Raw genomic sequence first — 23,117 nt, 5'->3', positions numbered from 1 at the left:
GACCACGAGATGCGGGCTATCTCAAGTTGTTCATTGCAGTTATTTTCATAATATTTTTTCAACAAACATGATTCTTGCCTATTCAGCTTAATAATAACAACTGTGTATAATGCATGAGAAAGCAAACTGCTTTTACAAATATTATGACCATTACGAGAAGATGGTCCATTTCCAGGGTCAAAATTTTGCTTATTGGTCACAGTTCTAAGTATCATAAAAGATGCCAATTGTCAGTTTTTAAGAATAAGAAAGCGCCACCGGGCCACAATTATTCGCGACTGGTTTGAAGAACGTTCTGGACAGTTGGAGCGGATGATTTGGGCACCCAGGTCGCCCGACATGAACCCCATCGAACTTGTGTAGGACATAATCGAGAAGTCAGTTTGTGCAGAAATCCTGCACCGGCAACACTTTCGCAATTATTGACGTCTATAGAGGCAACATGGCTGAATATTTTCGCAGCGGACTTCCAACGACTGTTTGAGTCCATGCTATATTGAGCTGCAGCACGAACCCAGGCAAAAGGAGGTCCGACACGATATTGGGAGGTATCCTGTGACTTTCGCCATCTCATGCCGCTCGTTCCCAGTCCTGAATCACTAATGAGTTGTGCTAGTTGGTTACACGAGTCATTCGAATCTTTGTAGCTGTGTGGTGTCACAGAAGCTATAGATATGTTTGGCCGGCCGCGGTGGTCTCGCGGTTCTAGGCGCGCAGTCCGGAACCGTGCGACTGCTACGGTCGCAGGTTCGAATCCTGCCTCGGGCATGGCTGTGTGTGATGTCCTTAGGTTAGTTAGGTTTAAGTAGTTCTAAGTTCTCGGGGACTGATGACCACAGCAGTTGAGTCCCATAGTGCTCAGAGCCATTTGAACCATAGATATGTTTGGCACGGTGGCACACGAGCCATCTAGCTGCCGCCTGCGGGGTCGGATCCGTCTCGAATCAATCGAGCTGGTTGTAGTGGTGCAGAGGTCAACTGCGTGACCTCCTACATTTGCCTGCTTGTGTCCGCCGCCACGTCGTGTGCTGATGCGACGTGCGCAGAAGCACATATTAGAGCGCCTTTTACAGTGCTGCAGGCAAGTCTCTTTCCTTACTATCCTAGTGGAAGACTCTAGATATGACATTGCAACCTAATTAGTTGAGGTTCAGAATTAAAGTACAAACATTCTGGGAATCGCTGTTCGACTAGGAAAAATTTCATTTAGCGTATGGCTACATCGCAAATAATATTACAGTTATGCCGGCCGGTGTGGCCGAGCGGTTCTAGGCGCTACAGTCTGGAACCGCGCGACTGTTATGGTCTCAGGTTCGAATCCTGCCTCGGGCATGGATGTGTATGATGTCCTTAGGTTAGTTAGGTTTAAGTAGTTCTAAGTTCTAGGGGACTGATGACCTCAGATGTTAAGTACTATAGTGCTCTGCGCCATTTGAACCATTTTTATTACAGTTATCTCAAACTATAAACTATTATGTAGGCCACGAATATAGTCTATTGATCCCTCCGTCATCACGAGGAATCCCGTTGGATGACCATTTGAAAGTTCTCAGAGGATATTCTTGAACTTCATGGTGAAGTTATTTTCTTCCTTTTATGCGAAAAGTAGGCACACTCGCCAGTGTTAGTTGTTATTCGGTTAAGAACGTACCAGGTCTTGCGTGGCAATTTAGAGCCAGGTGACTTGATCGATAAATGTGTTCTGTTGTAGCATTACTCTACCATGTGTATCTCCTGGCGTCACCAGTATTAAAGCCATTACCAGCTAAAATTCGTACGATTTCCAGGCGTGGGTGACGAGAGTGCCACCTATCTTTGCTGATGCTCGGAATGTCTGCGTGAACACGGAGGCTAGGATTCTTCTGTAGTTTTTTGTGCTCCCGTAAAAGTGCAGTTTCCCGCTGCAGAGATGGAGGTGATATGTGGCTAAGGATGGGTAGCCAGAAAGTGGGTGTGAGTGTGATGGTACTCGTTATAAGAAGCATGATATGGCTGAGCTGTATACCTATCTGTTTTGTGTGAGCATTACTCAGCAAGACTAATGAGCGATATTCCGCAACAGAATAAACCAATCGCAGAGTTAAAGTACTGAATGTTAATGAAGTTGATCTCCATGATGTACCACAGTGTTTCTGGAGGATGTTACTTCGGGTTTTGATTTTGGCTGCTGCTCTTAATAGATGTTTTTGCAACTAAGCGTTCTATCAAGCATGACCCCTGGATATACAGAATTTAGTTCTGTTTAATCTTCCTTCAAAGTGGACAGCAAGCTCTTTATTGCTCACTTTGTTGTTCAGGTGAAATGTCGAGATTTCTGTCTTAGTGACACTTGACTGCAACCTCCATTTGCGGAAATACAGGGTGTTTCAAAATGAATATACGGGTTTTAAGGCTTTGTAGCACGTATTGCATTGACCTTACAATTACAAACAATACACCAAATAAAAGAGAAAAACATACAGTTTTTCTTACAATTACTCATTGTGAACACCGATCACACATCGAGTCGATAGGTGAGTTGTTCAGAAACCTTGATCAATGTGTCAGGAGTAACTGTTGCAGTAACACTCTTTCTAAAGTCAGATAGATCAGCTGGTATCGGAGGCACATACACATGATCGTGTCAGATCTTATGTGAACGTGGAGGTCATGCATAAAATGCTGTGTCAACCGGCCTCTTGCTCCCAATCCACCGGTCGGGTACAACGTCGTTTAACCAGTCGCGTACTGAGTTATGCCAATGAGGCGGCGCACCATCTTCCTCCCAAATAAAGATGTGTTGTTCTGCTTCTTCCATTGAGGGACGGGCTATAGCTGTAGCACATCAAGATAACAAACATCAGTTACAGTTGATTCAACGAAAAAGAGAGGCCCATAAACTTTCCGCGAGGATATTTCTTGGGAATAAACGTGAAAGACTCGCTCGTTCAGCACGCTTTTCAGTCACTCTTTGTCATTCCATAGCCTTCCTATTGGGCACAGGTGTATAAGCAAAACTGTTTTAGTTGCTCTTTCAGTTGGTGTATTGTTTACAATTTTAAGTTGAACGTAATAAATTCTACAACGCCTTAAAACAGGTATGTTCATTTTGAAACACCCTGTATTTACCAATAGTACGCCCATCTGTAGGTGGCAGCCATATAAGCCATATTTCGTATGTCAAAGAAAAGAAAGCAAGGAACAGAATCAGTGCTTCATAACGCGCTTTAATGCTAAAAAAATCTGAGGGTAGAGGATATCTACATGAATACTCCGCAGGCCACCTTTCGGTGTGTGGCGGAGGATGCTTTTGGTACCACTGTCTGTTACGCCCTCCTCTGTTCCATTCGCGATTAGCGCGCAGGAAAAATATTTTTCGGCAAACCTCCGTATTAGCTCTTATTTCTCGGATTTCCTCGTTGTGGTCATTTGACAAGATGTAGGTAGGAGGACGTACGTTCTGAATTTCAGTAGTAAACTTATCACTGATGCACAGTGCGTCTCGTGCAGCTTCCGCCATTAGAGTTTGCCGTGCATCTCCGTAAATTCTCTCTCGCTGACTAAACAACCCCCAGATGAAACCCGCCTCTCTTTGTTGGATCTTATTTGTCTCTTCTATTAATCCAGCCTGGTAAGGGTCCCAGACTGATGAATTGTTGAGGAACAATCAAGAATCGGTCGAAAAAAATACTTTGCAAGCTTCTTCTTTCGTGGATGAATTACGTTTCCTTTATTCTTCCAATGAATTTCTATCTGGCGTCTATTTTTCTTACACTAAGTTTTGTGTGGTGATTTCACTTTAGGTCCCTCCGAGCGGTTACTCGTAAGCACTTTACGGTAGTTACTTTTGTCATGACTTGTTATGTTATATCTGTCTACCCTTCAGAATCAACTGTCAATCCACTCCCAATCATCAATACGCTGCAAGTTACCCAACAGTTAGCTACAGCCTTTCGACGTTGTTACTTCGTTATAGACAACAGCGTCATCTGCCAACAGCCTCGTGGAACTTAATTCATACCGAGCGAGGTGGCGCAGTGGTTAGACACTGGACTCGCATTCGGGAGGACGACGGTTCAATCCCGCGTCCGGCCATCCTGATTTAGGTTTTCCGTGATTTCCCTAACTCGCTCCAGGCAAATGCCGGGATGGTTCCTTTCAAAGGGCACGGCCGACTTCCTTCCCCGTCCTTCCCTAATCCGATGAGACCGATGACCTCGCTGTCTGGTCTCCTTCCCCGAAACAACCAACCAACCAACCAACTTAATTCATATATAATGTAGACAGTAACAGGTCTATAACACTTCCTTGGCGTGCCCCAGAAATTACCCCTACATCTGAAAAAATGTATGTTTTAGACTACAGTCGCATTTTTTTTTTATTTTGGCGATTGGCAACCGGTTTCGCTACATAGTACCATCCTCAGGCCATCCTACGATAAAAAAATCCCAGTACATAGATAGAATAATAATGTAAGGAAAATTTTCACCATAATAGCAAACGTATCGTATAGAGAGCAACGTTACAATGTAAATATAGTCTCTTAACTCTGGCACGCAGTCGTCACACTCACTACTAGATTAGTAAGTGTCAAACACTAAAAGTTAAGATCAATGCTGAGCTCTAAAAACACGCAAATTGCAGTCAAGAGCGATGAGTGCGCGCTATGTACAGGGTCTGGCTTTCGCTTCTTAAAAAAAAAGAGTCGCAATGTAAAAGATATCTAAAAAATTTAAAAATAGCATAAAATATGAAATTTAAGACATTGCATAATAGAACAAAGCATTAAACAGACTCCACTATAATAAAATAATACAAGCAGACAGTAAATCTACGTAGCCGTATTTACGTTTACCGTTTGCATATGATTCATACCACTAAAAACATTCATCTGGCCATGCACTTTCAATGAAATGAGTGTCATCATCATAATAATAGAATCATGTATTAAATACTCAAAATCATGTTCATTGCAAAGATATCAGGAAACAGTGCCGCAGTGTCGCAATGTATTACTCTGCAATCGTCAGCTGACAAATTTGGGCATGCAAACAAATTCGCGCTCTGTTTAACACGCAGTTTACCCCCTGCTCCCACAAGCATTCTTAACTGTAAGTCGCTCATATCCATCCAGTCCCACTTTACCATTCTCACTCATGCATTCAGCCCAACGCATTGTTATTATCTTTGTGCCTCTCTTTCATTGTACCCTGTATCACAACCACAGTCTCCTTCCTTCTGTCCTGCTTCAGTCTCCGCTCACTGTCACTGTCTCCTCCTCGCTCCTAGTCCTACTGTAGCATTCATTCCTTCCCACTGCTGCTGTCTCTTGTCATTGTCACTACCCCTCTCTTCCTCCTAATCATTGTGACAGACTCCGTCTCCCTATCACTGGCTGTCACCCACTTCCACTTTCTCCCTCTCTTTCTTCCTCTCCCACTGATACTGTCCCCTTCAATCTTTTCCTAGCACTGTTCGCTCACTGTCAGCTATGTTCTATTGGCACGGCGTCCCTGGCTTACTCTCACACTGCCATTGTCTCCTTCGGTCTTTCAGTACCACAACCACTGCCTATTATCCTCCCGTATTTATTATTTTTCCATCTCTTTCCCACTGTCTCCTTTCCTCCCAGCATAAAAAGGCGTACGTTTATATGCCAGATTTTTTGGGAAGATTTTAAAGGTGCTGAGGAAGGCAGAATGAGGCAGCTGGTACCCCACTTTTCAGTCAGTCTTTTAATTAGGAGCTTATTCGCCTTTTTTGTGCTCGTATAGCATTTTTACGCTGGTTCCTTTCTTTCTCCTGCCACAGCAGGGCATGTCATTCATATGAAAGTAATTTCATGGATCAGTAAAATTTTGATAGTTTGCTTACGTGAAACTGAAAGAACGCAGAACTAATTTCACACCCCAGACAGCATTTTACATCATCATAATCATCATCATCATCATCATCTTCCTTTCAAGGATTAGGCTGTTGCCTGTTCCGAACTCACAAACAAAATCCTTCCCATCTTTTTCTCTTAGGCCTTCCAATACCTCTTTTCCCATTTGACTTGTAGTTCAAGATATTCTGAAGAATTCTGTGATCTGGCGTTCTCACGAGGTGGTGTTTCCGATTTTCACGATGTTTTTGAATTTTTTCAAAAATGGTTCAAATGGCTCTGAGCACCATGGGACTCAACATCTGAGGTCATCAGTCCCCTAGAACTTAGAACTACTTAAACCTAACTAACCTAAAGACATCACACACATCCATGCCAGAGGCAGGATTCGAACCTGCGACCGTAGCAGTCACGCGGTTCCGGACTGAAGTGCCTAGAACCGCACGGCCACCGCGGCCGGCTTGAACTTTTTCACTCAAGCCGAAAATATTTAATTCTGTTCTAATATCTTCGTTTCTAATCATATCTCTTCTTGTGCAGCACTTCGTCTTTCTTAGGAACCTCATCTCTGCTGTTTAAATTTTGTTTTCTTGTTTTTCGTGGTAACCCAGCTTTCGCTTCCGTAGGATAAGTGGAACTGCCATTACTTTATAGAAGTTCATGATGGTTTCTTTTTGTACTTTATGGCCCAATGTTCTGCTAATGTTACCACAGACAGCTTGGAATTTGTGTATTTTATTTTCAATTTCAAGGTCCTAACAAAACATTTCAAAGTCCAAACAAAACTTATAGCACAGCTAAATAAGATATTTGAGAAACTTGTTCTAAAACTGAATTCCCCAAAATAATTTTTGATCTAACTGGATATTTTCCTCTGAATGTTGGTATTTTTGTTTTGTTACTGGAAATTTTAAAGCTGTACTTCTTGCAAATTTCGTTCAACTGGTATACTGATATTGGGAGGTCATCTTCATTCTTTTGAATAATAACGATGTCACCAGCAAACAAAAGTACATTCACGTGTTCCTCATTCGTTATCTTAATTCCTTTTATTACTTTACATTTACATTTGCGAAGAATGAAGTCAATGTAGATATTAAGAAGGATAGGTGATAGTCCACATCCTTGTCTAACGCCTTGGTTAATAATTACTTCTTCTAATCGATTCCTACCTGTGTTTATTACAAAGCGTGTAGTTTTCTAAAGTATTTTCACTACCTCTATTAGGTGATAGTGATATCCACATTCCTATATAATCTTCCATAGGGTATCAGGGTCAAATGATTTTTCAAGGTCGATAAAGGCCACATGGGTTTCTGTATTAAATTCTCTGTGTTTTCTGTGACAGAAATAACAACTTGTGTGGTTTTGCTCATGCGGTTATTGACGATCATTGAATATAGTTTATAGCCAGTGTTTAGGCGGTTTATGCCACGATAGGTTTTACAGTCATTACATTTCCCTTGTTGAAAATAGATAACATTTTGCTGCATACTAGGCGTCTGGGATCTTGCATTTCGACCAACATTCATTCATTAAATGTAAAAGACTTTTATCTTATTGTAACCCTCCATATTTAATTAGCTCTGCGTTTATTCCATCTATTTTACTTCGACAAAAATTTATGATGATAACGGAGACACTTAACATAATATCTGCCCGTCCTATATCGTTTTGTAAAATAATTTTTCGCTACACATCGGATTTTACGTACATATTTTACGTGTAGAGGTTGGGTAACTTTGAAACTCTCGCAAACTGATGAAGATAGCAAGAAATTTTTCAATGTTATTCGAGATCGGCAGCTTGGAAATACTTTTAGCCACTTACTGTGCGTAGCCTGTTGGAATCCACGGCTCAATTTTGGTACGAAAATAATGGCGAAAGATAACGTTTTTGGGGATTTTCTAAGGAACCGCCCATGAACTAATGGCACCTCCATAAGCCCCTTAAGGTCCACCGTAGACCACATCAAATGCAAAAAAGAACCAACCGATTTGCTCTATTTGCCTAAGCTTGAAGTACTGTGTAATATCAGTACTTTGATCCTTTACTTTAGGATAATGACACTAAGATGGAACAAATTAGGTAGCACATGCTGTCGCAAGAGTACCGATTTTAGACAAAAGCTGTATATATGTTAATGGGACGACAAATCCAGCGACACCCACAACTAGCATTAACCGTCTCTGTATTGACCTTCTAGGTGCAACGGGCGTGGCACTCCACTGCACAAACTGACATCTGGCACCTGTACAAGTCATAATGCATGCTCGTTTTCTTGCTTACATTCAACATTCTGGCGGTTGCATCGATTATTATTATTATTATTATTATTTCACATTTTCAATGGCTTTTCTTGCCCTTGCATTAACCTGTGATCGTGCAATGTTATTCACTTACGTGTATTACCTACAGAGATGTATTCCCGATTTTCTTTCCGTTAATGTATTACCGTGGACGCCGTCGCTATTCTAACAAAGTGATGTACGAGCGTGAATATTTACTCCTTAAAACTGGCACTGGACTTCATTTAAATTTAAATGAAGATGGGTTCTGCATTGACTGTGCGATATGCATTAAAGCTGGCAATAATGGCAGCCACTCAGTTTCATCACTTCGTTAGTAGCGAACAACGTAAATCTCGCCAGGCTCAAACAAACTAGAAAGAATATATAAATCTTGTTACAGGATCAATTTCTGTAGGTACTATGAACTAACAATAACATATTTTTCAAGTAGCCCAATAATTGTTTAAAAAATAATATGCACCTTCGCCTTCTGATATAATGCGGACGCCAGAGAAGAGATCTGAAACGTAAGCCTTACAGAACAGAAGAAACAGTTTTCTTCTTCTCGTGAAGGAAGCAAGTTACGTTTCCTTTTGTTTTAAACAGAATCAGGGCGTGACATTCACTGTGATCATAATTTACAGTATCGTTGTACATTATCTGTACACTGCGGGAGGGGGGGGGGGGTACAACGCCGTGAATCTCTTTCATATGGTATTACAAAGCCGACTGCAAGTCGCCGGCTTTATTCCGTTTGCGGAGCGCTGCGGCATGGTTTCCGTTCCAGTCTATTTGTGGCAACGAAATTGGATGCTATTGGCTGTCTGTTCACTGGAGAGTGAGCAGGCGGGCGAAAAACAAGAGCTACGTATTCCATACCGAATCTCTCCCGTCCCTGATTTCTAGGAGCGACACTACTTCCTGGCAGAACTTGTTCTCGCTAGAGATTATGAAAGCCGCAGCTTTCGAACAGAGTATCGGATACAACGATCGTATAGGAAAATAGCGCGCGGGCATATGTGTGTGTGTGTGGGGGGGGGGGGGGTGGCAGGGGGGATGGGTGGAGGGAGGGGAGGAGTTCGGCTCTTGGTTGGAAAGTCTGGCAAAATGAGCGATGGAAGGAGTGGGGAAGTAATATCGGAGAAGGAAGTGCTCTGTCTGGCGAGCCGTGTCTGCTTTCTCCTTACAGTATTCAGGCTAAGGTCGCTGTTCGCGCTCTAACTCTGTACATTGAACGCAAAGCGAACTTACTCCTGTACTGCGGGTGGTTGGGACGGGAGATCAAGAAGCAGCGCAGCGAACGAAAACAGTTTCGGCATACGAACAGCCAGCAGTGCATGCAAGTCGATGATATCACCAGAGTGGAAGCGCAACCATAGGCCTCGACCCGTCACGCGAGGAACTACGGAACGAATCAGGAAGAACTTTCCTCTGCAGTTGCTTATTGTTACTGCAGATGCGCGCGCAGACAGTCGTTGACACGCTAGCAGCATTACAAGGGAGTGGGAAATTCAGTTACGATGGACGAGTGGAGTGTGAAAGAGTGTCCGTGTGACAGAGCGATACGTGTCCATGTTACGAAATTTCGTCGTGTGACGTCGTGTGATGTCCTTAGGTTAGTTAGGTTTAAGTAGTTCTAAGTTCTAGGGGACTAATGACCTCAGATGTTAAGTCCCATAGTGCTCAGAGCCATTTGAATCATTTGAACTTCCAGTCACGTGGTATCAAGAAAACGGTGCAATTGCACACACGGCGCATCTGTCACTGGGCGAAATGTGCTGCTTGGACGTTTCTCTCTCTCTCTCTCTCTCTCTCTCATATAGCTTGGCTGGCACGTTCGCCCAGTGTGGCTGCTGCCAATTTCCTGCTCTGGGTATATCTTGTCCAGAGTGTTCGAAAATCGTGCTGGGTACCAACATCCGTAGAGAAGGCGGTATTCCTGTTGCTGTGCTGCAGAACACATCGCGTAGAAGCTTCATAACTCGTCTGCAAGGGTGCACGGATAAAGGCAGCGCTTGTCTGAGTGATGTAAACTTCAAAAAGTGAGTGCTATACACTGCAAGAAACTCGGAAGATTCACTAAGAAGTTGGCACTTGTAAATCAGGAGGGCCTGCGTTTAATAAATTTTTGTAAACGGTTGAAAAGGGGCGTTCTTTCTGGATAAGCCTTTAGTATCGCGGTGCTGTGGATCGGTATGTGGCTGCGCTCCTCACCAGCAACAACAACGCTCGCTCGGAACAGGGGAGCCATTTGCAGCCAGGGATCGTGTGACGATGACGAAGGCAGTACGACAACATTCATTCTCCCCGGAGTCGTCACAAACGGATACGTCCAACGCGATGCTGGTCTCAGAACCAGGACTCGGCTAAAAATTCTACACGGTTCCACTCCTGTACTCGTTGTTGTTGAAAGCACCATTGTTGGCGCGCCTCTCTCTGCTGCTGCCTCATGGGAAGCCACAAATTGTCTACGTGGGCATAGTCTGCTGTGCTCCAGACGGCCCAGCGCTATCCGTGTGGATACGTGATTTGCTGCAAACAAATCCATTACCTGACTCTTGGTAGGAGATGTGGCTGTATGAACCTGCACAGCAGAGCATGCAATATATCTGTCCCCTCGGGCGCTAGTCGTACGGGGCTACGGAATTCCTACATCACGTCGACTAAGGCGCCTCTGAATCCGCTGGCGTCGAGTATGGTGCAGCTGAACCCCTGGAGTCAGATCAAACAAATGTTGCTCCTAAAGTCCTTCGTGCAACGTCCAGTGTCTACAGAAAGCGTCCTTTTGTTTCCCGGTGCAAACAAAATGGTTTGTTAAGCGGAAACTTACGTTCCCATTCCATACAGAGGTCGCGAATTAGACTAGTGCGATGTTAGTTTCATCAGTGCGTATTAACAGGGACAGTATGAAACGTACACTAATCAGTGGTTCAACAACGGCTTGTAACTTCTGGGGTTTCTTGTTGTGTATTGCAAACGAAACTGGTTTCCTATTCTTAACATCGTTTGTGTCTGTATTGTGATCCTATACAGTGCAAGTTACGTGATTACTTAGACACCATCTGACAAAAAGAGTCGTCAAATTCAAATGAAACTGCATAACTGTATTGTTATTATCTTTTACCAACGATGATAAGAAAATGTAGAACTTTGTATTAGGGAAGCTACACTGTGAAACCCTGCATTGCAGTGAGCAATGCTACGAGGAATGACCAAGAGAGTAAAAATTCTGCATAAAATTACAAAACGAATTTTGAAAGAATAAATGTCCAAAATACTTCTATTAAAATGCCCTGTCAATTTACGTAAGCAAACTGACTAAATAAAATTCCAGAGATTAAAGGGAGTTGGAACGCCCTATCCCGGCAACGTTAAATTTAGTGACTTGGCTTCCCTGTATTTCAGGAACCACTATAGCCATTGACATGAAAATTTTACAGGACGTTAAACTGTATGTTCTGAGTATAGTGAACTACAATAATTTCATTTCATTCACTGCTTTCGGAAAAACTATTTTTTAACTACACGGTTAAAATTTTGTGTGTTTTTTGTACGTTATCCTAAATAATTTTAATAACGCATAACATTATGTTCTTCTTTTAGTTCAGTAGACTCAGGATATGTATGTTACTACTCCCTAAAAATATGAATACTCTACTCGAAGTGGTTTCTGAGATTTAGGGAAAAATACAACAGAAAATATAAATTTTCAGGAACGGCTTCTAAAGTTTCAAAAGACTGTAACTCACTTAATACATACTTAATTTTTTATTTTTAATCACTCAGAAGCACCTTACACCATACTGTATATCATCCTCTTGGCCTTTATCCAAGTTTTTTCTTCTTTTCTTCTTTCTGGACTCCTTAGTGGCCAACTGTGCTGTACACTCTGCTTTATCAATGCGAACCTTGTCCATCCGTTCAAGTTCTCTGATGCAGTTTGCGCCAGGATTAATTCCCATATGCTGTAGCACTTTCACCTTACCAATGTTGCCATCATTAAAAACAATAACAGCATCACTGATCCACCACTTTAGTGTCTTCATTCCAACAAAAACATTTTTTGGTAAGCGAGTCCATATAAGATTATTGGACGACTCATTGGAATTTTGAGTCTGACCATTCAGACACTTCTTCAGTAATTCAGAATTTGCCAGGTGTCCGTAAACAGGTTTTATGATATCCATGACTGCTGCTGGGATGGAATGTTTATGGCTGTATGAACTGTTTGAGTACTGGGCACTGCGGTAATTGCACCATTAATCAGGTCCAGTATTTCATTGTCTGTAACTTCACACGCCACATGTTGAACACAGTGTTTCCCTTTATTCGAAAATCTCTTACCATGAAACCCACGTTTCTTAAAAACTTCGTTTTGGCGTCATACTTTACTTTTTGAGAGATTTACCAATCTATTCATCACTTTTCCTCGGAAAAACGTTAACACTTAGACATACAACGCGTGTTTATACTATGGAACGATACGGTACTGTTTTTGACACCGCTACCAATACAAACACGTAATTTAACCTTTATAACACAGCAATCCACAGCCTTCTATATAAAAAGTTACCGATTTGATTAGGTCTTGAAGTAATGCACGTAAAACATTTTCAACGTGAGTTTATAAGTGATATATATATATATATATATATATATATATATATATATATATATATATATATATATATATATAGTTTTATTCGGAAAATTGCAAATTTTATAAGGAGATAAAAATCCGAAAACGTGGAAAAAATATTTTTCCGTTCTAACTCCCCTTAAACGTTGCACAAGTGAATGCAATGCTCTGACGTTAAACTGGACTTCACAAATTTTCATGGCTTACGTGTGGCAATGGGAACTCGTTACTGCTCTAAAGTGGTTGAAAATTAAAAGACAGCGCAGCACCAAACCAGTAAAGAAAGAAAAAAACCTTGCGCAGTGCAGTCCAAGGACTTGCAACTATGCTATGCAGATTATGCTTCAGTTTAAACCACTGTCTTTCGCGAAGTACAATGAGGCGACACATTTACAAAACAAAATTTTCGTGAGGAGAAGGTGGTTGAGAGTAGTCTTACTAAGTGATTGAAAGAGACTAGCATCCAAAGTTATATTGTGGTAAATGAAAGTCAGTCCCTGACAATTACAGTCATCTTCACAAAAATCACTTCTTATTTAAACATGATCTGTCATGAAATTCGTTAATAAAATGGTACAAGGTTGGTGCATCTATAACTCTCAGAGCTAGCCGGGTGAGCAGATGACTTTATTTAATCACCTGTTAACAATCAAACTGACCAATCCATACCAATTAAAAAAAATCACCCAAAATTAGCCTTTTTCAAAATCATCATAAATCAAGTACGACCAAGCAACTTCTCAACTCAGTCTTTATCAAATCACATTTCCAAAATTCAGCATCCTCTGCGTTTGTATCTCTGGGTTCTGCTGGTTATTTCGATACCATACAAAAGCGTTAACCAATATCCGACTCCCTCATTTAACAATGAACGCTACTGGCAACTACAACCAAAGATCATATTGATAGTACTGAGAGCCTTTGTGGCGTAACATATAAACTATTGAAGACCTGTGTTTGGAAAAATATCCGGTATACAAGTATAAAGCATGACACACAGAATAAAAATAGAGCTCACATCACTTTCATTGAATAACAAAAAGCTGGATGTTTTGCGGTATCATTCAGCGTGGACCAAGACGGTGCTGTCACTGCTAGAGCACTGGTTATTCTTCGTATTTAACTGTCCCCGTTAACACACATCGGCACGTAAAAAAGAAGGCCGGTGTAAGAATCATTTTGTTCGTAAGGGGAAACAAACCGACACTTTCCGTCGACGCTGGCGTCGCATGAAAGACGTGATTAGCAGTGCTTAAGCTAACACCAGGAACACACTGCAAAACCGAAATTGCAAATATCTGCCGAAACACCAGAGAAAACTCGCCTGACAATTGTTAGGAGGGATACCCTGTATATATCCAAGCAAGTAATACACTTTATAACAATTCGACGTCTGGTGCATGCCATTTTCGTGTTGCTGCAATTTTACTGGCCAGCAACGCATTTCTAAAGCAATTTACGATAGTCACGCCAAGATGTGTTTGCATATTTTGTAGCAATAATGTTGTTTTTGGATAAACTGGAGAGGAATTCTGCCTTATGTAAGACACCGTTTTATGGTTTTGTTTACACCCAGACCTGTTTCAGCATTTTTTGCGCTAATTTCAGTGGGTTTATTTCTTTATTTCCTTTCTGTAAAATTGTTGTTACATGTTAACCTCTTCTGTAGGTTATATGAACCTTTAATAAAGATGACACGTTGAGCTGCAAACAGGGACAATGAAAAGACTGCAATATATATGAACCTCTGGCACAAAATATTTACATTTGTAAAAGGAACGATTATTGTCAAATATTCTACATTAGTTTGTATACAGTACAGAGTTGAGACATATATCACTGAGCTGAGACATTCTTCGTTATATGTATGAAAGTTTAAGTTTTATTGTAAATTTGGAAATTAAGTGGTTATATACATTTGTCTACATTCTTAACCTGAAGCTATTAGTTGTTTATGCTGGTAGCTTTAAATCTACTACACAGTCTGCAGCTTGTCATCTGCAAATAATTTTTTTTTATTTTTCTGTTTATTTTGCATTTACGAGTGAAAATCTCTATATCGGTTTATTTAGAGTGTTACTTACGATTTTACGTTGTTTTTATTCACTCTGCTTGCATTTTCAAACATTAATATGATTTCTAAAGAATTTTTTAAAATTATTTTCTAAAAAGAAGAAAAAAGACATTGGCAACGAAGGGTAACGACTTATTTTAAGAAATCTGTGGCGTTTGTGGACTCATGCATAAAGAAGACCAGTAATGAATTACGTAGGACTGAGTACGCAGACCAGTAATGAGGCATTTACGCACAGGAGTCGACATCTTTGATCCTATTCCGCTATTTAGTTCTGTGACCTAACTGTTCTTCGTTTCTTGTTGTTTACAGACATTGAGTTCGCATCATGCGAACGACCGTGCCACGAGCTGGACTGGCCGATGATCTGCAGGGTGAAGCTGACTGTTGAGGTGTACCAACCTCTTACAAGGTAAGCATTACGGGCCGCTTCTCACACTTCTTTGAATTGCAATTGTTTCAAAAATGTCTCCGTTCTGGACACAGCTCTCAGTTTAATTATAATGACATCTGTCCCGCGTCCTTGCTTTTGCTAATCACCATTCGTAGTTTTACGGGGGTGAGTCGCCGGCCGCGGTGGTCTCGCGGTTCTAGGCGCGCAGTCCGGAACCGTGCGACTGCTACGGTCGCAGGTTCGAATCCTGCCTCGGGCATGGATGTGTGTGATGTCCTTAGGTTAGTTAGGTTTAAGTAGTTCTAAGTTCTAGGGGACTGATGACCACAGCAGTTGAGTCCCATAGTGCTCAGAGCCATTTTTTCGAGGGTGAGTCAAATGAAAACCTTGAATTTGTAATAACAAATCGAAATTTCGCGCTGTTATCCTGTAAGTTTGTAAGCGTGCTACAAACAGCATGCAGAATGGCTTTTAGGTAGCAGCATAGTGCAGATGCATACATACCGTCACAGTATCGGTATAAAGATGGCCGCCCCACTTACGACTTGCACCAGGGAAGAACAGCGTTCTGTTGTTCGGTTTTTGCGTAGTGAAGGTGTGAAATCTATTGAAATTCATCGACGAATGAAGGTTCAGTACGGTGCTGCATGTTTGTCACAGCAACAAGTCTACGAATGGAGTAGGAAGTTCACAAATGGTATGACTACAGTGGAAGATGCTCCTCGTCCGGGTCAGGCACAACGAGTTGTGACTGCACAGAACATTGCAGCAGTTGAAGCCATAGTGAAGGAAAACCGCCGAGTGACACTGAATGACATTGCAGCACGTTTACAGATTAGTCATGGTGCATGAGTGGTTGCGCGGACTACCAAAAGAATTTTTTTCTAAAGGAATTTATACACTTTGTAAGCGCTGCAGGACTTGCATTGAGCGAGGGGGAGATTGTGTTGAAAAGTGACACAGCTTTGTACCACTTCTGCACAATAAATAATATTTAAAAAATATTTAAGGTTTTCATTTGAGTCCCCCTTGTATCTTCTTGAAACTTCTGCAACTTTATTATAGTACCTCTAAGGCAAAGAAATTTTGTGAATGGAGGCCACATTCCGATAGATACTCTAATATGAATGGACAAAGTTATCAAAAACAGCATACCTTTTGTTATTCCAGATATTTACCGCCTAAAATGACGAAAATGATGTAGCATACTTTGTGCATGGTACGAGTCTCTCCATGGTTTATTATCAAGTGAAAGTTCCTCATCGTGGAAGCCCTTCTTCGTTCTGTACTGGACTACTCGAGTTTCCGTAGGGTGGGCTGCATGTTACCTGACGCGCAATTCCTACTGTCAAACGGAGATAAATTAACTGTGTCATACTTAATTACTAAACGGCGTTCCGGAGTTTTACGATTAGTTCTGATCTTACAACTTACAGTGTATACTCCATTATCAGTATCAGTGACTAATGGCAGGCCGACGCAGTTATTCTTTGAGACTGCGCGCTCTATCGCGAAATGTCTCACGATAGAAATATACTGGCATCTAATTCACTCTATTAGGGATCGTCACAACTAATAACCGCGCAGTTATCGTTCTTTTTCCGAGATAGTGGCTGGTGTGTAAAACTTAAGGACGAAAGTAACTTTCAGATAATGTGTTACTGCCAAGTAACATAATTCGATGAAACATGGACCATGCACAGAATGAATTGCTATATTATAGTACAGAAGCTAACTGAGTGAAATACGAAATGAGACGAGCAGAAATGACTCTTTTATCCAAAGACAATAATTACACAAGTCCCGCGAATCATGATGGTCCCCTCGACATAACAGACGATGGGATAAGGTTCTTAATACGGCGTGAGATCATCACGGACGGCAATGCACGCTCTGAAACATGCTCTCCACAATCTTGCTAAGGAGTTCTTGTGGTAGGGCGTTCCATTTCTCCACCAGCATGGATGACAGCTGCTGGGTGGCCGTTGGTGCATTTGGATGTGCCGCAATACGTCTCCACTACGTACTCCACAAGTCAGGGGGAACGAGCTGGCAGTCCATTCACGACAAAGTTAGGAAACTACTGCGACAGCAAAGAGAGATTCACTGCAAATTTAAACGCAGCCAAAACCTCTCAGATAAACAGAAGCTAATCGATGTCAAAGTTAGCATAAGGAGGTCTATGAGTGAAGCGTTCAGTGAATTCGAAAGTAAAATTCTATGTACCGACTTGACAGAAAATACTAGGAAGTTCTGGTCTTACGTTACATCAGTAAGTGGATCGAAACAGCATATCCAGACACTCTGGGATGATAATGGCATTGAAATAGAGAATAACACGTGTAAAGCTGAAATGCTAAACACCTTTTTCCAAAGCTGTTTCGCAGAGGAAGACTACACTGCAGTTCCTTCTCTAAATCCTCGCACGAACGAAAAAATGATTGACATCAAAATAAGTGTCCCAGGAACAGAAAAGCAACTGAAATCACTCAACAGAGGAAAGTCCACTGGACCTGACGGGATACCAATTCGATTCTACACAGAGCACGCGAAAGAACTTGCCCCCCTTCTAACAGCCGTGTACCGCAAGTCTCTAGAGGAACGGAAGGTTCCAAATGATTGGAAAAGAGCACAGGTAGTCCCAGTCTTCAAGAAGGGTCGTCGAGCAGATGTGCAAAACTATAGACCTAAATCTCTGACGTCGATCTGTTGTAGAATTTTAGAACATGTTTTTTGCTCGCGTATCATGTCATTTCTGGAAACCCAGAATCTACTCTGTAGGAATCAACATGGATTCGGGAAACAGCGATCGTGTGAGACCGAACTCGCTTTATTTGTTCATGAGACCCAGAAAATATTAGATACAGGCTCCCAGGTAGATGCCATTTTCCTTGACTTCCGGAACGCTTTCGGTACAGTTCCGCACTGTCGCCTGATAAACAAAGTAAGATCCTACGGAATATCAGACCATCTGTGTGGCTGGATTGAAGAGTTTTTTGCAACAGAACACAGCATGTTGTTCTCAATGGAGAGACGTCTACAGACATTAAAGTAGCCTCTGGCGTGCCACAGGTGAGTGTTATAGGACCATTGCTTTTCACAATATATATAAATGATGTAGTAGAAAGTGTCGGCAGTTCCTTGCAGCTTTTCGCGGATGATGCTGTAGTGTACAGAGAAGTTGCAGCATTAGAAAATTGCAGCGAAATGCAGGAAAATCTGCAGCGGATAGGCACTTGGTGCAGGGAGTGGCAACTGACCCTTAACATAGACAAATGTAATGTATTGCGAATACATAGAAAGAAGGATCCTTTATTGTATGATTATATGATAGCGGAACAAACACTGGTAACAGTTACTTGTGTAAAATATCTGGAAGTATGTGTACGGAACGATTTGAAGTGGAATGATCATATAAAATTAATTGTCGGTAAGGCGGGTGCCAGGTTGAGATTCATTGGGAGAGTCCTTAGAAAATGTAGTCCATCAACAAAAGAGGTGGCTTACAAAACACTCGTTCGACCTATACTTGAGAAATGCTCGTCAGTGTAGGATCCGTACCAGGTCGGGTTGACGGAGGAGATAGAGAAGATCCAAAGAAGAGCGGCGCGTTTCATCACAAGGTTATTTGGTAAGCGTGATAGCGTTACGGAGATTTTTAGCAAACTCAAGTGGCAGACTCTGCAAGAGAGGCGCTCTGCATCGCGGTGTAGCTTGCTGTCTAGGTTTCGAGAGGGTGCGTTTCTGGAGAGCATATGGACTATCAGACCAATTGTGTGATTGGATTGAAGGGTTCCTAGATAACAGAACGCAGCATGTCATTCTCAATGGAGAGAAGTCTTCCGAAGTAAGAGTGATTTCAGGTGTGCCGCAGGGGAGTGTCGTTGGACCGTTGCTATTCACAATATACATAAATGACCTTGTGGACGACATCGGAAGTTCAATGAGGCTTTTTGCGGATGATGCAGTGGTATATCGAGAGGTTCTAACATTGGAAAATTGTATTGAAATGCAGGAGGATCTGCAGCGAATTGACGCATGGTGCAGGGAATGGCAATTGAATCTCAATGTAGACAAGTGTAATGTGCTGCGAATACATAGAAAGAAAGATCCCTTATCATTTAGCTACAATATAGCAGGTCAGCAACTGGAAGCAGTTAATTCCGTAAATTATCTGGGAGTACGCATTAGGCGTGATTTAAAATGGAATGATCATATAAAGTTACCGTTGATAAAGCAGGTGCCAGATTGAGATTCATTGGAAGAATCCTAAGGAAATGCAATCCGAAAACAAATGAAGTAGGTTACAGTACGCTTGTTCGCCGCCCATTGCTTGAATACTGCTCAGCAGTATGGGATCCGTGTCAGATAGGGTTGATAGAAGAGATAGAGAAGATCCAACGGAGAGCAGCGCGCTTCGTTACAGGATCATTTAGTAATCGCGAAAGCGTTACGGAGATGATAGATAAACTCCAGTGGAAGACTCTGCAGACGAGTCGCTTAGTAGCTCGGTACGGGCTTTTGTTGAAGTTTCGAGAACATACCTTCACCGAAGAGTCAAGCAGTATATTGCTCTCTCCTACGTATATCTCGCGAAGAGACCATGAGGATAAAATCGGAGAGATTAGAGCCCACACAGAAGCATACCGACAATCCTTCTTTCCACGAACAATACGAGACTGGAATAGAAGGGAGAACCCATAGAGGTACTCAAGGTACCCTCCGCCACACACCCGTCAGGTGGCTTGCGGAGTATGGATGTAGATGTAGATGTAGAATATATTGCTTCCGCTTATTTATATCTCCCGAGGAGGTCACGAATGTAAAATTAGAGAGATTCGAGCGCGCACGGAGGCTTTCCGGCAGTCGTTCTTCCCGCGAACCATACGCGACTGGAACAGGAAAGGGAGGTAATGACAGTGGCACGTAAAGTGCCCTCCGCCACACACCGTCGGGTGGCTTGATGAGTATAAATGTAGATGTAGATGATGTAGATGTTCCAAGGACTCCTCCACTTCAGTTGCTCGATGTTAGCGCGCACTGTCATTCATAAAAATGAAGTCAGGGGTGAATGCAGCCTGTAAAGACGCACATGGGGAAGAAGTACAGTGTCATTAAAGTTGGCCGCATAGTGTGCTGTGTTCTGAGTTTTGTAAGTCAGTGCGCCCACACAGTATTATGTCATCCAGTTACTGTCCTCGGGACATGTTATAATGAGCAGCGTCAGGACAGTGCACTCTCACTGCTCGCTGATTGACACATTGTCTTCTCCCGTTCATCCAAATGCTTGACGTTGCGGGGACAGCCCCATTTGGCGCTACAGTGGCAACATGCTCCAGCACTTTCATTCATTCCCACCGAGTTAATATGTTACGTTGCTTTATCCATCTCGTCCTTAAGTTTTGTAGAGCATTGTACGATTCTTCAGTCGTTGGGAACATCGCTTCATTAGCGCCGACACTTCAGTACTTTCGCACACAGCGCCTGTATTATGCTCTGATGCTCCTTGCTTGCAAATAACTATTCTATAAAAACGCATATCCTGGTAAAGCTTGTTGCCTGCCAAATGCAACCTAAGCGGAAGAAAGGTTTCACAGTCAGCAGTGAGATGTCCAAACCTGATGGCTACATTGGATACCACTGCACTTCACATGTCGTGTTGTTTCTGGTGGTGGCAAATAGTAGCTTCAGTTGGAAATGGTATACTTCACGATTCATGCGGACTCGCCTCCTCGCCGAATGGCCATATCGAGGTTAGAGGCGATGTTACACGGTATTAGGGTGATATCCGTTGCGTCTGAGTACTTTTTGCCCCAGTGTGTTTATCTCCCTTGTGGAAAAGTATCAAATTTAGACAGGCCAAGACTATGCCAAAGAACTTTGATGTTACTGCAACTGCATAAATTGTCGTGACAGGAAAAAATCAGCAAAAAAAAATTGTCATACCGATAGTCCTTCTTTTATCATGCCATTCATGAACAGAACAAGAAAGAGGTGAAATTATAGTTGTCTCCAAAGTACCCTCCTCCTTTCAGAGGACAGATGTAGTTAAACACACTTTGTACGCCAGATGAAAAAAAAAGTCTAGCACTGTAATCGATCAGCGACTAATAACGAACTGAGTCACAGGTTCACTTGAGAAGCGTAACTAATATGATCAACATACCAAAACACGTTCTGAAAATATCATAAGAGCTTGCTTATTTGTTCATACTCTTTGTGACTAACGAGAATTCTTCCGGGTTGTATGGCCGTGGTCCATGGATCTCTTCTATCCCTGACGTTTCGTCCAAAGCTACGTTGGACATCTTCGGAGGTGCTCCGAGTTGTGCTAAGTCTTGCCGACTACTTTGTGGCTACTTTTACAGCGTGTGCCCGTGATGAATGCTAGAGACGGATGCAGCGTGCTGAGGTGTGGTGGTGCTCCTGTTGCAGCAGCTGCGGGTCGTGCCCGAGCAACGCGAGCGACTGCTTTCGGCCGCAGTGCATCACGGCGGACGGCGTGCGCCAGCCCATGCTCACAGTCAACCGACAGCTGCCCGGACCCAGCATACACGTGAGTTACTGCCATCGCCAAACAAGAGCACGCAAGCCTGGGGGCACGGGGAGGGTCAAAAGGTTTCATCCGATTTCACAGCATTATATCTCCTACGTCTACATGCATACTCAGTAATTCACAATCAAAGGATTCATCGAACAACCTTCAAGCTGTTTCCCTACCGTTCCACTCTCGAACAGTCCGCGGGCAAAACGAGCACTTAAAATCTTAAATCTTTCCCTGCGACCTCTGATTTCTCTTCTTTTGTCATGATGATCATTTATCACTGTACAGGTGGGTATCAACAAAATTTTTGCATTCGGAGGAGAACGTTGGAAATCGAAATTTCGTGAAAAGATCTCGCCGCAATTAAAAACGCCTTTGTTTTAATACGTGACACTGTCTCCCCTACTTCGCGATAATACAAAACGAACTGCCCTTCTTTGAACTTTTTCAGTGTCCGCCGTCAGTACTACAGCAGTACTCTAGCAGAGGACAGACAAGCGTAGTGTAGGCAGTCACTTTAGTAAACCTGTTGCATCATCTAAGTCTTCTGATAATTAAACACAGTCTTTGATTTGCCTTCCCCACACTATTATCTATGTGGTCATTTCGACTGGAGTTGTTTGTAATTGCAATTTCTGGGTATTTAGTTGAACTGACAATCTTTAGATACGTGTAATTTATCGCGTACCCGTAATTTAACGGATTCCTTTTGATGCTCATGTGAATGACCTCACACTTGTCATTAGACGCGCGGTCTTAGGCGCCTTGTCACGGTCCGCGCGGCTCCCCCCGTCGGGCATGGGTGTATACGAGGTGTGGCTAGAAAAAAACCGGACTAGTACTGGTGAAACAATAAAACGAATGCAATAAGGCTGAAAGTCACGTGGCCTGTCACGTGACTCTCGCTCCGCCTACTGCTCGAGTTTCATCTGCCTCCTGCACTCAGTCTGCCCGTGGCGTCTGTTTTAAGTAGTTGACGTTTTGTCTGTGCGTCGGAAAATGTTGAGTGTACAGAAAGAACAGCGTGTTAACATCAAATTTTGTTTCAAACTAGGAAAATCTGCAAGTGAAACGTTTGTAATGTTACAACAAGTGTACGGCGATGATTGTTTATCGCGAACATAAGTGTTTGAGTGGTTTAAACGATTTAAAGATGGCAGCGAAGACACCAGTGATGACACTCGCACTGGCAGACCATTGTCAGCAAAAACTGATGCAAACACTGAAAAAATCGGTAAACTTGTTCGACAAGATCGCCGTTTAACAATCAGAGCAGTGTCTGAGTTAACAGGAGTTGACAAGGAAAGTGTCG

General features: G+C 42.4%; 1 protein-coding gene across 2 annotated transcripts in view; it reads left to right on the top strand.

Moving 5' to 3' along the window:
- Positions 1 to 23,117, top strand: part of LOC126253102 (uncharacterized) — a 365,804-nt gene that overhangs the window by 138,097 nt on the left and 204,590 nt on the right. The window contains exons 2-3 of one of the 2 annotated variants that reach the window (XM_049954208.1): positions 15,180 to 15,279; positions 21,700 to 21,817. In XM_049954208.1, coding sequence (XP_049810165.1) covers positions 15,180 to 15,279; positions 21,700 to 21,817 — 218 coding nt within the window. Of the gene's footprint in view, positions 1 to 15,179; positions 15,280 to 21,696; positions 21,818 to 23,117 lie in introns of both variants that reach the window. The other variant, XM_049954207.1, reaches the window with a different exon arrangement.

This window comes from Schistocerca nitens, chromosome 4 (assembly GCF_023898315.1).
Source record: "Schistocerca nitens isolate TAMUIC-IGC-003100 chromosome 4, iqSchNite1.1, whole genome shotgun sequence".
Classification (NCBI taxonomy): domain Eukaryota; kingdom Metazoa; phylum Arthropoda; class Insecta; order Orthoptera; family Acrididae; genus Schistocerca; species Schistocerca nitens.
The sequence above is the reverse complement of the archived record's forward strand: the minus strand, read 5'-3'. Positions and strand labels throughout refer to the sequence as shown.